The following is a 20,091-nucleotide window of genomic DNA, read 5'->3' as shown; positions in this document are numbered from 1 at the left end:
TGTAAATTATTGCATACTATAATATTATTTTATTGATTCTCATAATCCCATCCTTAACCCTCTGTTGATATACGTGGGAGCGCGGCGCTCACCCTGGGATATAATTGTAAGTTTCTCAGGACCAGGTAATGATATCTGTGGCAATACTCTCAGTCCACCCAGACACGTCATTTTGAAGAGAGTCCGAGTTTTGTGAGCGCCACGCTCACCCGTACACCAACCGCGTAACCATTTTCTGCAAACATATTTTATTTCTCTGCACACTAAATTCGTGATGTGTCACAGTTGTCTGTTGTGATTCTTCAAAAGATATTTTATTTGGCTCCAAAAGATATTTTATTTGGCTCCAATCACATATTACGGCTACTATCTCTGGCTAAATGAACTTTGGAATATGATATTCGTCAAGAATGAATAACAACAGTTCCGAGCATGGTATCATAATAGGTAATCAGTAATATTGCAATACAAGAATATAATTTTGTTATACAGAATAAATAAGAAAAAAATAACTTATAATTGATTGACTGAGTTCGTGCTTTAAGTCCACTTTATGCGCAGTAAGGCTAATCGGGACTGGACCTTCAGTTTAAAGTGGGATCCGAACCACTATGTGCCTCCACCGAGTATCGAACACGACACCCCTTGATTAACGCTACCATTGCTGCCATCGGGGAGGCTCCTTTTAACTTATAAGTGACATAGTATATTCGGCAATACATATTTACAAACTATCTTCATTATGATTAACGTAAAATATATTCGAAAAAATGACAAAAAAGAATAAAATTCATATGTGAGCGCGACGCTCACCGTATACCAACCACGTTACTCTGGAACATTTGTACCAACGGAGCGTTAAAATGATGGTTAATTTGGCCTAATTACACTTAATTTAATTACATATCGCAAGTAAGGGTAGTTTAAAATAATTAGTATTGTCTTATTAGTCATCAATCATCATGATTTGATGCCTATGACATCCCTCCGTGAAGTTTGATATAATATCACCCTCCCCCCGGAGGAAAGTGGCTGCATTGAACACCTGTCACTATGTCGTTGCGGTTAGCCTGACCATACAATTACGCCACGTTAAATACTGAAACAACTGTGATGGTAAGAGGAACGGCAATGAAAAAATAAACTGGATAAAAAGGCGCATCTAAAACGGCCGGGCACTTGTTGATTTTTGCCCCCCTCCTCCCAAACTCTTCCTTCCTCCAACCGCAGAGTTAATCGAAGGTGACTCGCGGCTTCACGAGATCTTGTCCCTAGTCAAAAACCCACAAAAGTCTTGCCGCGACGTTGTACGAGAGAGATTGGAAACGCGGTCGAACAAGCGATTGTCAACCTCCTCCCCTCTCTTCCCCATCCATCCTCCCTCAAAAAATGAAAGCCCGATTGTCGCTTTTTTTAAAAAAAAAAACGCTCCCTCTGCCACCCAGTGCACTCTAGCGGCCGAGAGAAAAAAACCCGACCGATGCGCTATCTAGCGCCGGGTATGTCATGCGGTTAAAAGCTCTCGTGTAGACCGTGTTCGCAGTAATGGGGGAGCCATTATTGGGGGGTCGAGCAGCGCTGAGTGCTGTGTACAGAGATAAGGCCTGACCCGGCCTATTAGTGCAGCGACTGTTTGAAGTTTGGGCAGTGCGTGCGGAGGTGTCGCTCGTAGTGTTAAGTGGCTGCGAAGCTTACTTCGTGTCGTCTATTCATTATGGTCGAATGGATGGAAGACGACTCCTAGCCCCCCCCCCCTTTTTCCTAACAATCAACGGCTCTCGGGTCAATTATCAGCTCTGTTGGCTGTACAGGCGGGGGCAAGAGTTCTTTAGCATCCTCAAATTATGAGATGATACTCCACTAAATATATATAAGGAAAGGGGGTTGGGTGGAATCTAAACATATTAAAGAAAATTTTTGTGCTCAGATGGGCTAATAAGTACTTGACCTACCTCTCTATGCAAAGAAAATAAAGTTTATTTGGAGTAACCAAAAAATTGTTTCCCGTACCAAATAGTTGTTTAAAACAAATGATTGTTCGCGAGAACTAAATTCTTCTGGTGATCTTGAACAATTGTTAGTTACCAAAAAAAAAAAAAATCAAAATTACCAATTTTTCTGTTTATAGTTGCCAAAAAGTTGAACCAAATGCCTTTTGTTAATTCAATCAAATCTAATTTTTCTGTATACAATCACGACTCGAGATAATCGAAGGAACCACTGCAATGAAACAGGATTCAAACCAAAGAAACCTTACTTCGTAGCACGCTATGATAACCTCACGGGGACTGGGTCTAATGTAAGGTACGAAATGCAATTTGCCTCAAACCCAAAATCTATCCTGGGTAGACGGTGGTGATATAAAATGTGTGATCCCACCCGGACATGTACAGTACATTGAAAAGAAACCGGAAACACTGGAAATTAGGGTGTGTAGATAATCTTTATTAAAGATACCGTGCATAATATTGTCCTGTGTAAGTTGTAGGTAGCACTGTGGTTACATGTTAAGGTTTTGTTATAACTTCTTTGTATGGTTACGGCCCGTTTCGCCTTACTGCGTTTTCACCCCCCCCCCAATACAATTTCGCGTGATTTATGTGACACTAACTTTCTAAGGCGAAACGGGACATCCCATTTCGCCTTATCCTGTTTCGCGTTACACAAAAAGAGTCATGGCACAATCTTGAAAGCTCCAGGAACCTAACCTAACCTTCAAGTCGATAATATTCCCAGGTGGGAAATTTTTTGTGTGTAAAGCGAAACAGGATAAGGCGAAATGGAATGTCCCGTTTCGCCTTAGAAAGTTAGTGTCACATAAATCATTTGAAATTGTATTGGGGGTAAAAACGCAATAAGGCGAAATGGGATATGGTGAAACGGGAGGACACGTTTGTATGTTAGCAAGAGGAAGAGAGTTCTTCGGACTCCAAATTTGGCGAAATTGTTCACTATGAAATAAATTGATTTTACTGGCGCTAAAGAGGCCCTGTCTTGATTGGTATTATATAAGGGAGAACTAAATGAAATTAGCTCTTCCTGAAATTAATTTGGAACAATTCGCGACCTACGAGTACAAGCGATATGGTGAAAGTAGTTCGCATATACATCGAACTTCTCTCACGTGGGGAGGAGATTATTGGTTCTTTTTTTCATTCGTCGCCCGCTAGGCCATGTGAAAGTTTTTTGTTAGCATATGACGTGAGAGTGCTTAAATTTAGACGCTAAGAGGGGCACCACTTACTCTTATGTTGATTGACTACTTACTTTTATTTTAAAACGTTTCGGAGGAGAAAATACCCCACCGCCCTTCAAATTATTCCGCCCAGGAGGTGGCGTGCTTCTTACATCAATCTTGATAGTTGTACCGAGTCTTTAGGCATTAGCCTATACTCGTAAGTAATAATGGATATCCTTACAGGGTATGCAATGCGCCGGTTCGTTGCTTCGTTCTCGTTACATAACTTCCAGGGGCTTCGTAGGTGATTCACATTCTAACCTACTTCTTCGTGGGACTGTACGTGAAAGGGAGCGCAGTAGTTTCTTCTCTAAAACAACGACTCATTGTTTTGAACCGCCGGAATACATCACCCTTGCATCTCCGCACAAGCTCTCCCCCTCCCCTCTCCAGAGTTCACACATTCGAGTACGAAACTAGGTTCGGCTACAGGTTTGGATGGTAATTTTCGGCAGATCGCGCGGGACATAAACTCTTTTAGCGCGCCACGTTTTTCATGCGTGATGAGAGTGAAACGGGGATAGTCAGCCAGCGGTGGCGAAAATCAATACCGTTCATTTATGTGAATTGAGTTAAATCATTTAATTAATTAATTGACTGACTGACGAGCACCTTCCTTGAATTGTAGTTTCCCCGGGACATGACTCATTACGCTAAGCGCTGCTCAAAGGGATTGGCTTCCGCGCTCAATCTTGCTCGAACCGAGCGAATGGGCGCTTCTCTAGCTACGACGGAGTAAATCTTCTTTCTCATATCTTGCTTGGTTGGATCAGCAGGGTATTGGTTGGAGTTTCTGAAGGAATATCTTCATATAAACTTCCTAATGCAACAGCTCTTTGAGGGCTCTTAACTGCATAGGTTAGCGATGGTACCAAGGCGAAACAAGTCTCGAATTTAGTCTATTCTTTAATGGCAATTGTGAAGTGCCTCGCGGTTCTATATATTCAGGATAAAATTGGGTTTTTCGAGGTTTCGTAGAGGGAGTCAAACAGGAAAATTTTATTTTAAAAAGTTGTTCTATACACTGTCAACGTGCATGTGATAACATGAACACTTTCTGCGCACCGACACGAGACTGAAACTTGCTTTTTGAGGCTAATAATAGAACGAGAATGATGGTCATGAAGGTTCCATCGGCGCTGTTATTTGCTTAAACAAAAAACAAAACAAAAAAAACAACTTACTATTCTTACGCATGGGAAAATTGCGGTCGATGTGGACCTTGTCTCAATTAAAGGATCAACCATGGAGCCTTTACCATGCAAAGGCCAACATTCATACAGGGCAGCCGATGTTACTAAAATTGCCAACCACAACAGGGAACAACACACCCTCGAAGTCAATTGGCAGATAAAGGGAGCTCGCAAAATCAACCGCCAGTAGATATAGCCGCCTTTAGTATAAGGATAGGAAGATTCGATCTTTGAAGAACGAACTGAGATTTTGGAGCAAGAACTCGAACGCCTATTATCAATACGGCTTATCATACATACTCGTATAATAATGAGCAGGAGAATCTTCAAAGTGTTCCTTAACATTCTTCACTGCAACTGTTTTTAGCACAAGGGGAAATGTAGAACGAATCTTGTGATTCAAAACTGGCCGAAGGTGTACGTTGTGGTAAGTAAACAATAATCTGAATAAAGAAAACAGGTTGAATATAAATAGCAAAAAAAAAAAAAAAAAAACTGCTGCGTTATAATTCACCACTGTGACTGACGTTGTATAGGTATTTTCCGTGATAAGGTACATATTCATCAGAGAAGTCAAGCGCGAACGCTACCTTAGACCTCATTCACGCTGACTCTTTCATACTACCACATCCGACATGCTATCTTGAAGCACGCAACCGTTTCTAAAACCTACAGAAACATATGGGAGAGATCACACTCTCTCCGGTGCTCACGCTGACTGCGTGTCTAAGCAGCAACCAAAAAGAAACACGAAGAGGACACTCACCTGCCGTTGCCGCGACGGTGCCACAATTCCTCAGTCTCTGCTCCTTCTCGGCCTGCCGACCTTCCCCTTCCGGACTCCGGTCCCCGTCCCGGAAGCGACTCCGGAGCCTTTGAGCATCTTGTGCCAGTCCTGTTCGCAGACGACGCTTCCGGCGAGCAGGTAGTATCTGTCCCCTGGGACCAGCTGCAACTGGCATTTGGAGCAAGCAAAGCACTTGAGGTGATACACGTGGCCCTGGCCCGCTCGCATCACGTAGTCGCTAGCTGGGATGGTTTGTCCGCACGCAGAGCAAGCTCCTGTGTTCCCGAATAGCCTGGAATGGAAGAACAGACTATGACAGTCGGTCATCACATCAAACTGTTCCAGTACATACAATTAGCCTATGTTCATACAAAGTTATTAAGCATATGTTCATACAAAGTTATTAAGCATATGTTCATACAAAGTTGTTAAGCCTACGTTCATACAAAGTTGTTAAGCCTACGTTCATACAAAGTTGTTAAGCCTATGTTCATACAAAGTTAATATGTTTGAATTTAATAGTTGAAGTAATTAGTTACTTTCGAGAGTGTTTGCAGATGATACCGTTTAGTGGATAGAGATACATAACGCCACGTCAAAACAAAATAATAAAGTAAGAAGGGTATGTGGAGACTTGTACACACTGTCAGACAGAGGATGTACGCATGCGCAGAAGTGAAACGACTCGAGTGGATGGAACCTTCTGTGCAACGTCAGACGGAAGATGTGCAGCACAGATAAACATATAACAAACAGATATTGATACTGAGCTCAGGTAGGAAGCAAACCATCTTCGCTATGACTTACTGTCCGCAAGAAGTCCTGCCAGCCACCTATGAGAGACTCCACTGGCACCTTTCTGCTTTCACCTCTACACCAAAACGTTTACAAGAGATGGCGCTGCTAAATTTCAACCCCAGATACTTGTGTTTCAACCCACTGGTGAAAAGTGATGTCACCAGACCCAGTGCCCAGAATCAAGGCCCGTCAAATCGTAGACTTCCGCCCTTGGAGGAAACTCTGCACAGACCTTGCCTGGATGTACGTTTGCAAACAAACTCTCATGAGGGGTTTGGTATTGAAAAAAATGCGCAGTGAGGAAATCTGTAGCCTCCTTCGCATGCGTGGATGAATGGGAAAACTTGAGGTCGAGAGTTGGTACAGGACTTTGTGATGCATGCTGTAGCCGAAGCGCAGAAGAATGAAAAAGTGCGAGTGGATCGGGCTTTTTGCGATATATCAAATGGGGTGGGAATGTGTAGTGACGTATGCTGCAGCCTCCTGCGCATGCGCACAATAACAAAGTGGATACAGTCCCCGAACGGAGGATACGCAGGGATGTATGTTACAGCTGCGCGTGCGTACAAGAGTGAAAAGCAGTGTGGATGGAGCCTTCTGCACAACATCTGCTGTAATCATCTGGGAATCTAATGTGTCCATACGATACGCCGCTGAAATCTACATCCGCAATACTAGTCGATGAATATTACATTTTACGATTTCAATTCGTATAAAATTTCATCCTGAATGTTGTTAGCAACAGTTAGAAAAAAATATATTGTAGGTTTCGATTACTGCAATGTTGCTGATGTCCGCGTATACTGTAAGAGTATGGTTTGTAATTTTAGCTCGTAATCAAGAATTTCCAGTTTCGATTCCCTCTCGGGCACATTTCGGTAGTTCCGATCCCATTTCAGTCAGCATATGTCTCTGCATAAACAAAAAAATATTGTTTCTTTGAATGAAGGCAAACCATGAGGTTAGTTCGACCAAAGCAGAAATTGGCTAGGAGATGCTTCGGATAACTAGGAGGGTCGACGAAGAACGTAAAATGCATGCACGCTGTGATGTTTGCTGCAGAAATTCAATATTCTGGTGCAACCCATTGAGAAATGGCGTTAAGGACATTTGGGAGATGTCCACACACCTAATTATTACGAAACGCACCGGCCAGGTCATAACCTGAAAACGCATTCGCATGGTCACAATGAATGGAGGGTATGTATTAGCACCAGCTTAACAAGACGAACAAAAGATTCCATTTTTTCATCTTTGGGGAGGGAATAAAAGCTCCAAGCACGCACTCAAGAGATTACCAAATGACAGAAGCGTTCTAAAAGCCTGTTCGTTTTAATCTTAATCGTCTAGTTCTCAACACCATAAATGATTTTTTGATTGCGTGCCATTTTATTCACCTCCCCTCCCATCCATTCTGCAGCACGCCCGTTTTTTCCTCGAGGAATGCACCTCATGCAAACACGAAATGGCCACAGAACTTCCGTTTTTACTTTTTTCCCTTTCGCTCTTCTGAGCAGACACTTACTTCGCACCGTCGTAAAAAATTTTCTCCAGTGGTGGTGTAAAATTAATGGAATATCTGTGTTTGTGATAAGTGTAAGCGTATGTTCTACAGTGACTTTGGCTCCTCTAAGAACGCATGCATATTCGCCGGGAGTGTGTGTGTGTGTGTGTGGCGGAGAGGAAAAATGGACACTGTGTGTGTGGTATGCGTTTCCTGTCTTAATGCGCATATTCTAATGGGTTCCCTCGTTATCAGAGACAAGCTCGAAGAGTTTTTTGTTCACCATTAGCTCCCTTGGTCTCGCAAGATGAACATTTCATGTGCTGCATCCGGCACCAAAGGTATTCAGGATGCATTGACTGCATTCACGCCCCTGCCCCTTCCTCTGGCCTTTTTGTCAATAATTGCATTCTGCTCTTTTATGTCGACTTTCCACCTATTTGCGTTGATTACCATGGACAAACAATGAAATATCCATTCCTTACAGGATTCGAACCACGACCACAGGATAAGGCAGCTGGACAGTTGGTGTCACTTGCGAAAAAGACATAAGAAGCAAATTGCCGCACACGATACAGACACGTTTGCCCAGTGTTGTTACATGAAGGGAAATTTCCTTTTTGCTTGGAAATTCGGACCTTATTTTATGCCAAAATGGTAATTCGATGAAAAATATCAAAATCTCCAGGAACCAGACTCAATATTGGCACACATTATATTATGATCCGATCCAGTTTCGTGTCCACGATTTTTAACTGTTACTTATTTCCACTCCTTTAAGTGCACGCGTATACGTCTATTTTGTTTATTTTACATCGCTTTTTCTGCATCTTCGGTTAATAGTGACTAGGGCGATGGGACAAACACAACTGCACATTCATACCTGGCCTTGGAACATCTCACTTTGTCGCAATAAGACTGGTTTAAGCATGTATTGATTGATTTACTTTATTTCACTTCGCTTCTTGTGCCACTTTTGGTTAATTTGCGAAGATGGGGAAGAGCGATGATATGATGAAATTAATGAATGGACACTTGGTTGGTTCCTTTCCATTGAAAGTTCACTCTGCTCTCTTGAAATCTGAAATCGAACCCACATTGCTCGAGGTTGTGAAGGAATACAAGCACTTTCGCTCTTTAGATGCGACTTCTGCTTGGCTGGTTTTCTTCGCTTTCCTACATTCCCTCAAAGAGAATGCATCTGTTCGAGCCAAGAGAAGATTTGCAACAGCGTAGGTAGAAACATCCACCAGACTTCATATAGTTTTGCCGAAATATGTACCATCTTTTCCCCTTTCGGTACTTGTTGCAATTATCCAAAAGTGGCAGGAGACGAATATAAATGCAAACAAAAAAACTGCAAATTCTTTCAATACTATATTGACACAGGATTAAAGATAATGACGTGAATACGCTTGACCATCCAACCAGTCCACGAGCCCGATATTCTCGAACAGATCTCAGAGCCCGAATTTCTTGAACTGATCACCGAGCTCGAGATTCCTGAACTCATCACCGCAAGATGCGATTCCTGGTCCGATCACCGAAACGCGAATATTTAAGGCCTGGCTGGACCTTTGGCATGCGAATGGGCGAATTTTTTTCAAATTTTCCTCTCCATTCGAAAACCCTCTTGAATACAGTATTTCAAAATATGAAAAATTACATACCCTTAGAATTGCTTCTAGAGCATTGACTTGAATTTTCGTGTAGGTTTCTTTCACTGTTGTCTAGATATTATCAATAGTTTCGTGATTACGTAAGTCTATTAAACTGTTGATAATATCTAGACAACAGTGAAAGAAAACTACACGAAAATTCACGTCAATGCTCTAGAAGAAATTCTAAGCGTATGTAATTTTTCATATTTTGAAATATCCAAGAGGTTTTTCGAATGGAGAGGAAAATTTGAAAAAAATCGTCCATTCTCATGCCAAAGGTCCAGCCGAGCCTTAACCAAATGAACCAATATTGTTGAAAATAAATTATGAAGAGAAGAATAAATGAACGAACACCTCCTCCACCAAAATCAGTTTGGAGGAAAGAATGTTTTCAGTTTTCAATGCTGGAAAAAAAATGTTTTTTTTTTTTTTCATGTTTCCTAGGGTTTTGAGGACAGTGAAAGCCTTGTTTAAACGATTCGTTCCCTGATACACAACTTACGACTTCGTACTTTCTGAACCAGCATGAACATGGATGTTAAGTTTCTCATTCCTATTATTCTCCGAGAAACCTAGAACCCATTTGCAGTGTGTACAACAGTGTCCACAGTTTACGCTTCCAGGCACGATTTTGACAGGAGTGCTTAAGGGGTCTTGGTACTAAGCAACCCTAGTAAATATTCGAAGAAACTTGCTCGATTAGAAAATCTACGTGGACTTGCAGTGCGAAAGACCTTGAGTCAAGATCCAGAGATCGCACGCCAGGAGGTCAGGCGGAGTATGAACGTTTCAGCCTGACCATAATAATTCAGAGGATATATATTTGTGCGCGCCCATGTGGACACACGCACACATGTCCACACGCATATGTAAAGAGGGCGACCGAGCGTTTATAGCCCAGCAGGAATGCGGTTCAACGCCCTCGCGCGATCCAAAACGGATTCTGTGGCGGCCGCCTTCCTTTGGAGAGGACGAAGGTGTTGGTGGACCAGTATGACGGCAGCGGTTTGATATTCCCCAAGTCATAAAACGGTGAAAAGTTGTCCGACCAGCCTGGCTCGGGTTTGTGGACAAGTCCCTCCCATAACACGCCTCAAGACTCCCGAGAGGAGATGTCTGCTTCGTGGATCAGAACCAAAAAGGTCTTTCAGCGATTTGGATGTAGAAATTGACTTGTCTGAGATCTGAGCAAAAATCTGTAATGGCGTCCACCCACAGATGGTAGAAATGAGAGAGTTTGTATCTTATCTACAGCATTCTTGTGTAGGATACGGTTCAAGATTCAGCTCTTCAATATATATATGTACACACACACGTGAATACACAGGGGGCCGCCGTACTACACACAGAAGTTACGCTTTGCTCGTTGAAGGCTCATTCCGATGTTCCGAACCAGACATTTCAGCGCCCGCGTGCAACCAATTCCACACTACCCCCCTCTCTCTGAAAGAAATGCTGTTATTCCCGCATGGTTTACACCCCTATTTAATATTAGCTCGTAAGTAGCAACCTCCTGGTGTTGCAAGGAAACCCATAGCAAAAATTATATCATAATAAGGCGTCTCAAAGGCGCGAGCTCCTCTACAACAGAGCGCCTTTGTTTCTCAAATGCAGCAATGTCTATTTACAAACGCCCGTTTCCTCAAACGCATCTGCATATGCTTTTAAACATTCACTCGGAACCTTACATGTCACACAAAACAGTAAGAAGTCACTGTTTTTAAGCAATGAGTATAAACTCGTATTACGAGTCGTCATAGCTCTGTATTCCAGGGGTCCACCGGTTCGATACCCCGTAGAAGCACAGTGGTTCGGATCCTACTTTAAACTGTAGATCCAGTCCCGATTAGCGCATGTGTTGCTTAAATGGACATAAAACAACAACAAAAAAACGTGTTTTGCAAATGAAGCTAGCAAATAATTATTTAGATCTACTTCTTTGGGAAAACTGGCAATAATGTTAATTTGATAGGACGCCAATACTTTAACATTAGGTTGTTTTTTTTTGTGCACTTTGCCTCCCCCGTTCGCCCTTCAAGTATGAAAAATGAATCTTCTTCTAATTTTGTTTCTTTCAGACTGTGGTGCTGTAGAGAGAGGTTTGTTTTTAAGGTTACTTTATGTTCAGTCTACTCGCAATTGGACCTACAATTTAATGTGGGATTCGAACCACTGTGCACTGTGCCTCCAGGTTGTAGTGCTGGACTTATAGTAATAGGTTAATAAATAATAAAATCGAGTGTGTAAACCGTTTAGTAATCAATGTATTCTGTACACGTATGGACGTTCTTAAGTTAGGAGGACGCAACCTCGCAACCATCCAGGAAAAAGCACCGTCGCCAGCGACGCTATTGGCGCACCAAGGCGGTTCATAACCTGTGGTGTTATTAATTAACTAAACTGCAAGTAATTAAAATATGGCTAAGTTAATTAAGTACGCCGAAACATTCAATTACTCGCATTGTAATCACTTTGTGCAATTAATTAATGCAATTAGTAGAATGGCTTTCTACGGCGGGTCAACTTAATTACATTTGTGTGGTCCAGTTTTATTCGTTTTAGGATCAATTCTCCGAGTGGTCTTCCATTACTTAGCGACATCAGACTGTCTGCCAACATTGAATTACGTTAATTGTGGGAGCATCTGCCTTCGATGTGCCTCAAAGAAAACTTCTTGATTCATGACGGTGAAGAGTCATCCCGCTCCTTCAAGTAGTGACAAGAAAGCAGAACAGGTTCATAAGAAGTCTTACTTTTAAAAATAACCAATTACGTAAGCGGTTAGGAAGGTTGATGCATTTTCTGTCATTGTGGATGATTTCGCTTCTGAAAGATGTTACTAATCATTGTGATTAAATTAGACGTTCAAATGCACACTGATAAATACATTATTGATTAGGGGTAGTTATCAACGAGTTTCTATGGTGTATACATTCATGCATATGCCTCCCCACCTGTCTCGAATTAAGGGTACTTGACAATAGAACACATTAGTTTCGAAGACACATCGTATCGCACATCTGTTGCTACTTCTGATATGGTTATTTTACGTTGCTTTTCTGCATATTGGATTAATCGCGACAATGAGGGTGAAGAGTAAACTGATAAAATGCATGGTGGGACAAACATAATGATAAATCCATGAATTGCCCAGGATTCTAACCAAGAATCTCTGGCTTCGTATGCTGACCATTTCGTTACTAAACTGACTATACTAAAGAAGAATTCCTTTCTTTTTTTTTCAGGAAAAGGGAAACACAAAAGCTACACTAATTCTAATGCAATGCAGAAATCGCCGGTTAACAATTTTATCTACAAAAGGTAGTTTATGCACTGGATAGTAGTCATTCTGATGTCAATAGAGCAAAAAACTCTAATTTTTTTTTGGTAGGAAACTGTACGATCGCATAGTTTCCATGGTTTTCCGCTAGGAGGCAGTAGTAGCAGTACTAACAAATATGGCGATAAGTAAACGTGAGAAGGCGTTGTGCGTGTTGGAATACGCAAGCGCCTTGTCCGCTGTGACTTTGCAGTGACGGTTTTCAGCAGAATTTCAGGACCACTCCTCTCCGCTAATCTCCAGGAACTCCGCAGCCATATAACCACGATTGTGGCACTGATCGACCGTGATATGCCACCATGCGTATGGGACGAAATGCAGTATCGGTTAGATACCTGACACATTAGGAAAGGTGGACACAGAGCATTTGTAGTGTGTGTTTGTGTGTGCGTGCGATAAATAAATTTATATATATATACCGGGTGGGCCAAAAAGTCCCGGAACGGTCACATATCGTGAGAAATACACATCGGATCGGAAAACGAAAAAATACCTGTTTAATAAGTGAAAGAAAGCTATTCAATGATATCACACTTGATTCCCCACCCCCGTCCCCTGGGGGTGGGGCGGGGGGGGGGGGCAACTGTGAAATTTCAAATAGAAACCCCCATTTTGTATTGCAGAATCGGAAAGAGGACTTCATTCCGAGTCCAACGAGCTATCAACCATCCTCCTAGCTCAATTAGGAACGGAGATATGGCGATTTTAAATTTCCGCATTTTTTTTTTTTTTTAAACGTGAAAATTTCATAAACCCCAAAAAAATTTCAAAGGGACGCTCTGCCCCTAATTGAGCTAGAGTGAAAGAGATTGCAGATTCGGAATCTGCACGTCAAGACCTTTCAATAGAGTATATGGAAGGGGGCGGGGTCCATATCTCCGTTCATAATTGAGCTAGGAGGATGGTTGATAGCTCGTTGAACTCGGAATGAAGTCCTCTTTCTGATTCTACAACACAAAATGGGGGTTTCCATTTAAAATTTCACAGTTGGTCCCCACCCCACTCCCAGGGGGCGGGGGTGAGTAATCAAGTGCGATATCATTGAATAGCTTTCTTTCACTTATTAAACACGTATTTTTTCGTTTTCCGATTCGATGTGTATTTCTCACGATATGTGACCGTTCTGTGTGTGTGTGTGTGTGTGTGTGTGTGTGTCTGTATGTATATATATATATATATATATATATATATATATATATATATATATATATATATATATATACAGGGTGTCATTTTAATGGCGCCCACGGACCACAGATTCGTATAGAGGACATAAAAACAAACAACTTTTCTCAGTAACATTTTTCACGTTGGTGCGTCAATTCGACGCTACAGCCGTTCAAAAAAGACCGTTTTGCCGCCTGGATGCTGGCAACCCAACACAACATTTGATCGTATCTGTGACGTCATTTCCTGCGGCGAAACATCGCACGGTAGGGTTGCAAGGAACACACAAATTTTGTGAAAAATGACAAACTTCCAACCACATTATTAGCTGTAAATCGAAGCGAGAAACGCGTCCAGTAAACCGAACATCATAGCCTACCAGCCAGAAGATCAGCAGTCATCTCAGGGGAAGTGAACCAACGATATGAGAAATGGTAAAAACATATTGAAAATGAAGAGTCAATATCGGATTTTGTCTCAGCCTACATGTCAAATATCAACAACAATAACTTTTATTGTACTTACAACTTACATGTGGCTGTTTATGCCCAGCTACATGTCAATTATATTTGCAAATCTTGTGGCAAGGTTGATATCTACAGGTTTGTGTCCAGATGCCTTGTGGTACTTTGGGCTGATAACGGAAGTATCCGAGGTTCACGTTGTTACATTACGGCTAAAACACGTACAACCACAGTAACAATCTAATGATGAATTAGTAGCGAATATACTGCCGTGTTCAGAGTTGCAAACTATTACGTGTGTATCCGGTGCGTAGATAAACACAGTCGTCGGAGAGTTTTTTTACTACTACTTATATCCCTGTATTTTCAACCATTTTTGCCACTTGCCTCATAATCCCCTGAATATACATTATATTACGTGTTGCTTACCTTTGGAATTTTGAGTTGTTTCATTTCTATTTTGTCATCTGTTCAGTGTGTCACAGACAACTAGTATCAGAAAGACGAAGTGGATAGACTAAATTGTAGATGCCAACTTGGTAACTAGATTTGCAAATATGATACATGCAAGCTGATACAAAATTCGATATGACCACTTCCACTTGAATTATATTTTCTTTCTACCATTTTTCGTATCGTTTGTTTACTTCCTGTTAGGTTACAGAACGTGTTTTCTCGTTTTGTTTTACGGTACATAATGTGGCTGATTGTAGCTATATCATTTTTCACAGAATAAGTGTGTTCCTGGCAACCCTGTAACGCATCGCTTCACGACGGGATATGACGTCACAAATGCAATCAAATGTTGTGTGTGGTTGCCAGCATTCAGGCGGCAAAACGGGCTTTTTTGAACGACTGTAGCGCCGAAACGACGCTCCAACGAGAAAAATGTTACTGAAAAAAGTTGTTTGTTTTGATGTCCTCTATACGTTTCCGTGGTCCGTGGGCGCCATTAAAATGACACCCTGTGTGTGTGTATATATATATATATATATATATATATATATATATATATATATATATATATATATATATATATATATATATATATATATTGATGTATAAACTACAGAGAATCACCACCGTCAGTTGTATAGTTTGCCTGTAGTAAATTTCTTAAATGTTTCACAGACTTATGAATTACCCTGTAGTATTTAAAAAATCATACATTTTGCAATTAATGTTTGGAACAGTTTCCAACTTTGTACAACTAGAACAATCAATGGAAACTTACAGAGCATCACAAATCAAAAAATGTTACTCTCTTCCGAATACCTCTGCAATGCGAAAATCCCGCCAGCTGTGTTCATGTTCATATGGAGGAGCTTAATCAAGGCAAACATACTTCGAGAATAAGACTACACCTTATGATTGCGAGGAGGTCAGAGGAAAAGAGTAGCCATGTCACAAAACAAAGAGCCTTGCGAGAAAATCTACTCAAGTTTTACAGTCCGCGCTTCATTGGATTAGCCCCACCAAGGGTAACAATCCAAACTTGATTCCACACCTTCCAAACGGCAGCCCAGAGCCACCCCCCAGCTTCTGGCTTCCCGGCGTCTAATGAACATCCAGATGGAACACCTGGGAGCAAAAAACGCGAGAGGGAAGAAGCCGGGAGATTACCGGTCCACTTGAAGACCCCAGGAGGCACCGCTGGAGAAGCTGTGATGGTCGGCAATTAAGGGCAACAATAAAAGCGTCAGAGGAATTAGCACCCGCTTCACAACCATCCACCTTCTCCGAAAGGTTATGAAAAGTGCAGGGCGTGGACCGGGGAGATAATTGTGCCATAAGCCGAGCCTCGATAACTATCTGTTTCGAGGCTTCTAAGCGGGGCCTGCTCAAACCAAAAGCGAAGTGAATGGCTCCTGAAAGGAAGGGAAGGGATCAATTACGGAATCGTATTCATGGCAAGGGTTCTTTCCACGCTTGTTCGTGGAGGTGGGAGAATATGTAGTTAGAGTCGGGATTTTCAGTATTCATTTCGATCTTTTAGGGATCGTACTGCGCTGAACCTTTCCTCTACCACATATCACCCAACTTCCATCGGGCAGTCTGTCATGCTCCTGCCACACTTTCTTGTATCTAATCTGACCTCTCCGTTCACTCGTTGTGTTTTGTTCCCAGTAGTAGTATTAGTAATAGTAGTATCCTCCTCTTCTCTCCTTTTCAATAACTCTTCTAATTTCCTATATTCTTCGCAGTCTTATCCATCGTATACTCTATCCTTCCTTTCTCAAATTACAGTGAAACTTTCAAATGACGCCCAATGTGGAAACACACCAGCATCGGATACCTTATGTACTTCAAAGACCTTTCGAATGATGTCTAAATAGCGGCGTTTGTAAGGCGCTACGCTACACATTTAGAATTATGATTTCAAGAAAAAAGTAACAGAGAAACGCTGGACTTCATTTGTTGCTCCGAAAGATAATTTATTGTTCCAAGAAGGGGCGACCCTTTCAGAAGACATCCAAAAGTCAACTTCACTTTCACAGCACACTCCAGTAACTGCAATGCTGCAGGCTAACGACAGCGAAGGCTGTATGTCGTCCTGTATTTTGTCTGTGTGTGTGCTGAGCGCCTAGGTGAGGAGATTTTTAGTCTGGTATACCGTGACGAGTGCTGAAGCAACCATAATTTCGACCATTCAATCAACTTATCGTTAATGCCGGCCTCCGTGGCGGAGTAGTTAACACAGCGCCCTACGACGTGAGAGGTCCCGGGTTCGAATTCCCTGCCTGGGCATGGGTGTTCTTTGTGCGTGTCCCTTCGAGAATTTCATAGTATCATCCTCATCTTCGCGATTAACTAAAAGTGGCAGAAAGGCGAAGTAAAATAAACCAAATCAATCAATCAAACTTGTTGTTCCAAAAGTTTTAACGGATAAAAAGCCCTCTTACTTCACCAACGTTCGAGGTTGTGATGAGATGTCCGTTTCCGTTTCTACGTCTCACTTGACTTTCACGTTTACAAATACAATGGAAGACTGTACCAAGAAAGGGGACTAGTAAATGTGTGAAACCTAGATGTGACATTCGTTAAATGAACGAACTCAGCATATAACTGAAAGGCCTGAGGATAAACCACGAGGGGGAAAGTAGCGACAGCGCGGAATCGACCTGCAACCATCAGAATACGAATGTACACGTTTAACTCATTAGAGCATAAAAGTATAAAAGATTAACTCACAAAGACATAAGTGTAGAAAAGAATTTGGCGGGCCAAATAGTATCGTTTCATAAATCCCCTATAGTTCTTGCTCATGGATAGGCTCCATTCTATTTGCTTGAAAAAACAAAGTAATCGAAAATAAAAACCTCAAACACAATGGACAAACCAGTATCACCAGAAATGCGAGGGAGTTACCCAGAACCACGCGGCTAAGCTTTCAAAAGTGGAAGAGCTTTGAGCGCCTGCGAATTTCTCTGGGCAGTATCTGGTAACACTGCCAACGGACCATCAAATGCATAGCCAGATAATTGGTTCAACTCAAAGCTAACATGCACGAGAAAATGCATGCAATTTCATTAGTCCCCCGGCTCCCTTCTCAACGGGGCCGCCGAATGCATTTCAGATAGCCGCGAAAAAGTAGGCGCAGATAATTCTCTCTCATTTGGATCTTTGATTCCATTCTCCTCTCTTTTTTTCTTGTTAACCGGCAACCTTAGCCGCAGGCGACTGCGGAGAGTAATAACCGTTTGTGATTTACTCTCGGTGCTACGTGGAAGCTGTCTCCTTTTACGGCCCTTTGTGAAGCTCTCGCAGATACCCAAAGGAAGAGTTTGGCGATGGGCGTGGACAAGTACTCGGGAGGTGAGCGTTCCTGTGCGTCGCGTGTTCGATTCAAAGATCATGCAAAGCAGAGAGCCTACTCTTAAGTGCAGTGCATGCGGTTGGGAAATGCTGTGCACGAATGTAAGTAAAAATGGTGGCGTAATGGATCCTTCCAGTTAATCTTCACGATTGAATTCAACGGAATGTGTTCGTATGCAAGACTACTTTTCGGCTGTTGTTAACACGTCGCGCTACGACGCTAGGGGTCCCGGGTTCGAATCCCGGCCTGTGCATGGATGTTTGTGTCTATTTGTCAATTTCATCATGCCATCACTCATCCCCATCTTCGCAAATTGGCCAAAAGTGGCACAAAAAGCGAAGTAAAATAAAGGAAATCAAGCAAGCAAGACTACTTTTAGATTACATTATTTTGATGCGCGGAATTTATTCCTGATAACATCTTTTTCGTTCCCTTTAGAATAACAATGTCACTTGCGAGTAAAACAAATTCCTAATTTGCACCGAACAAGAACAGCGACCAGTGACTCGTTTTTTTGTGGTCTGAAGGTGTAACAGGGACTGGCCCACTGAAGACTCGCATCACAGTGTGCGGAAAGCAAGGTTGTTAAGGTTCAGGAACTCCAAAATTCTAATGGATTCTATCGAGTTACGTAACACGGCCGGAACTTTTTTCTTGCACACTTTAAATTCGGTCCAAGTTACGTATTGTTTCATTTCAATACCGAACTTGGACCGTACTTAAATTAATCCGGAAAAAAAAAGTTCCTGGACCGAATTTGGAATACTTTACAGATAAAAAGATTCTATACGGTCCAGAACACATTTACGCTTGGTGATTTTCTCTCCTGGACCGGAATTCAATTCCTAGACCTTTAATAACCCTGGGGGAAAGTGCTAATACCACGGCGAATTGTGTTCGAATAGATTGAGTGTTGGGCTCGGATGCCTCGTTAAACTGAAGGTTCAGTCCCGATTAACCTATCTGTGCACAAAGTAGACTTTCAACAAAAACTCCAACTCGAATGGATTGAGAAGTTAAAAAACGGTCAGAGAAGTGCTAATACCATCATAAACTACGGACGACAACTATGAGTCCGTGCAATGGCTCTAGCAAAACCAATGCGTGACTATCGACTATCCTCTGCATATGAGATAATCAACAACAGGCTTGGCTTCCATAAAGTCTGCGCTAGATGGGCTCCGAAACAGCTGACCACAGGCGTAATCGTGTGACTGGAAGGTTTTATGAAAATATTAGTCCCTGCAGATGAAACGTGGTTCAGAGTATAGAGTGGAAACGCCCGGAATCGCCATTTCAAGAAGAAATTAAAACTGTAACGTCCACACAAAAACTGCTACTCACAGTTTCTTAGGGACACACAAGGGCCAATATTAGAGCATTATTTGGAGAAGGGCTAAACTGGAAACAGTGCACATTAGAATGAGATGCTGTGCGAAAAGCTGATCCCGCTCCGTTAGATTACAATCTCTTTGGACGCCTTAAAGGTGCCTTAAGAGGTCGTCGATTTGTGTCAGATCAACATGTTCAAGAAATAGAGCATGCGGCCAAAAACATTCAACATTCTGGGGGGAAGGGGGGGTACATACAAGCTTGTGGAACGCTGGAATGAGAGGAAGGCAAGGGAGACTGTTAGTTCTCTACTGTTGATCTAATAAATTAATTTGGATGCCAGGCAATTAATATAGCACGTCCTACAAAAATTCTTTCCTTACCAAGTAGACTATTTTTACATTAAAATACCTTTGATTACACTACAGGCGTTTAAAATCACAAATTATCAAGTCTCATCTTGTTTCCATACCATGCATAGTGACAGCATCGGTGCTCCTCCTAATTTATCCAGTTCTGGAACTTATTGACCTCGCTGTGTATTTTCAATGCACCTGTGTAACAATCAGTCTTATCCTACTCCCCTTTGCTTCGGCAGCCCAGATTGAAAAAAAAATACCAAAACATTCTCCTCCAACTAAACCTTAATAAGACTATAAGCAATTATGGGGGCTTTTATGGGGGAATCGGCCATTAGCCAGCTAACATGCCAGTTGAAACGGGACAGCTTCGCCCTATTAGCCAAGGAACCGCCAATTAATACGGCTTGATCACTTTTCAGCCTTACTGG

The 20,091-nt window shown here is 42.0% G+C and overlaps 1 protein-coding gene across 3 annotated transcripts in view; it reads right to left on the bottom strand.

Moving 5' to 3' along the window:
• The window catches only part of LOC146001442 (LIM domain transcription factor LMO4), a 305,897-nt gene that overhangs the window by 49,408 nt on the left and 236,398 nt on the right, over positions 1-20,091 (bottom strand). For 2 of the 3 annotated variants that reach the window (XM_083138767.1, XM_083138764.1), the window contains one exon: positions 5,198-5,528. In XM_083138767.1, the coding sequence (XP_082994893.1) occupies positions 5,228-5,528 (301 nt within the window). In that variant the 3' untranslated portion in view covers positions 5,198-5,227. The remainder of the gene's footprint in view (positions 1-5,197; positions 5,529-20,091) is intronic. The other variant, XM_083138771.1, reaches the window with a different exon arrangement.

This window comes from Lepisma saccharinum, chromosome 1 (genome assembly GCF_977018435.1).
Source record: "Lepisma saccharinum chromosome 1, izLepSacc3.1, whole genome shotgun sequence".
Lineage (NCBI taxonomy): Eukaryota > Metazoa > Arthropoda > Insecta > Zygentoma > Lepismatidae > Lepisma > Lepisma saccharinum.
The sequence above is the reverse complement of the archived record's forward strand: the minus strand, read 5'-3'. Positions and strand labels throughout refer to the sequence as shown.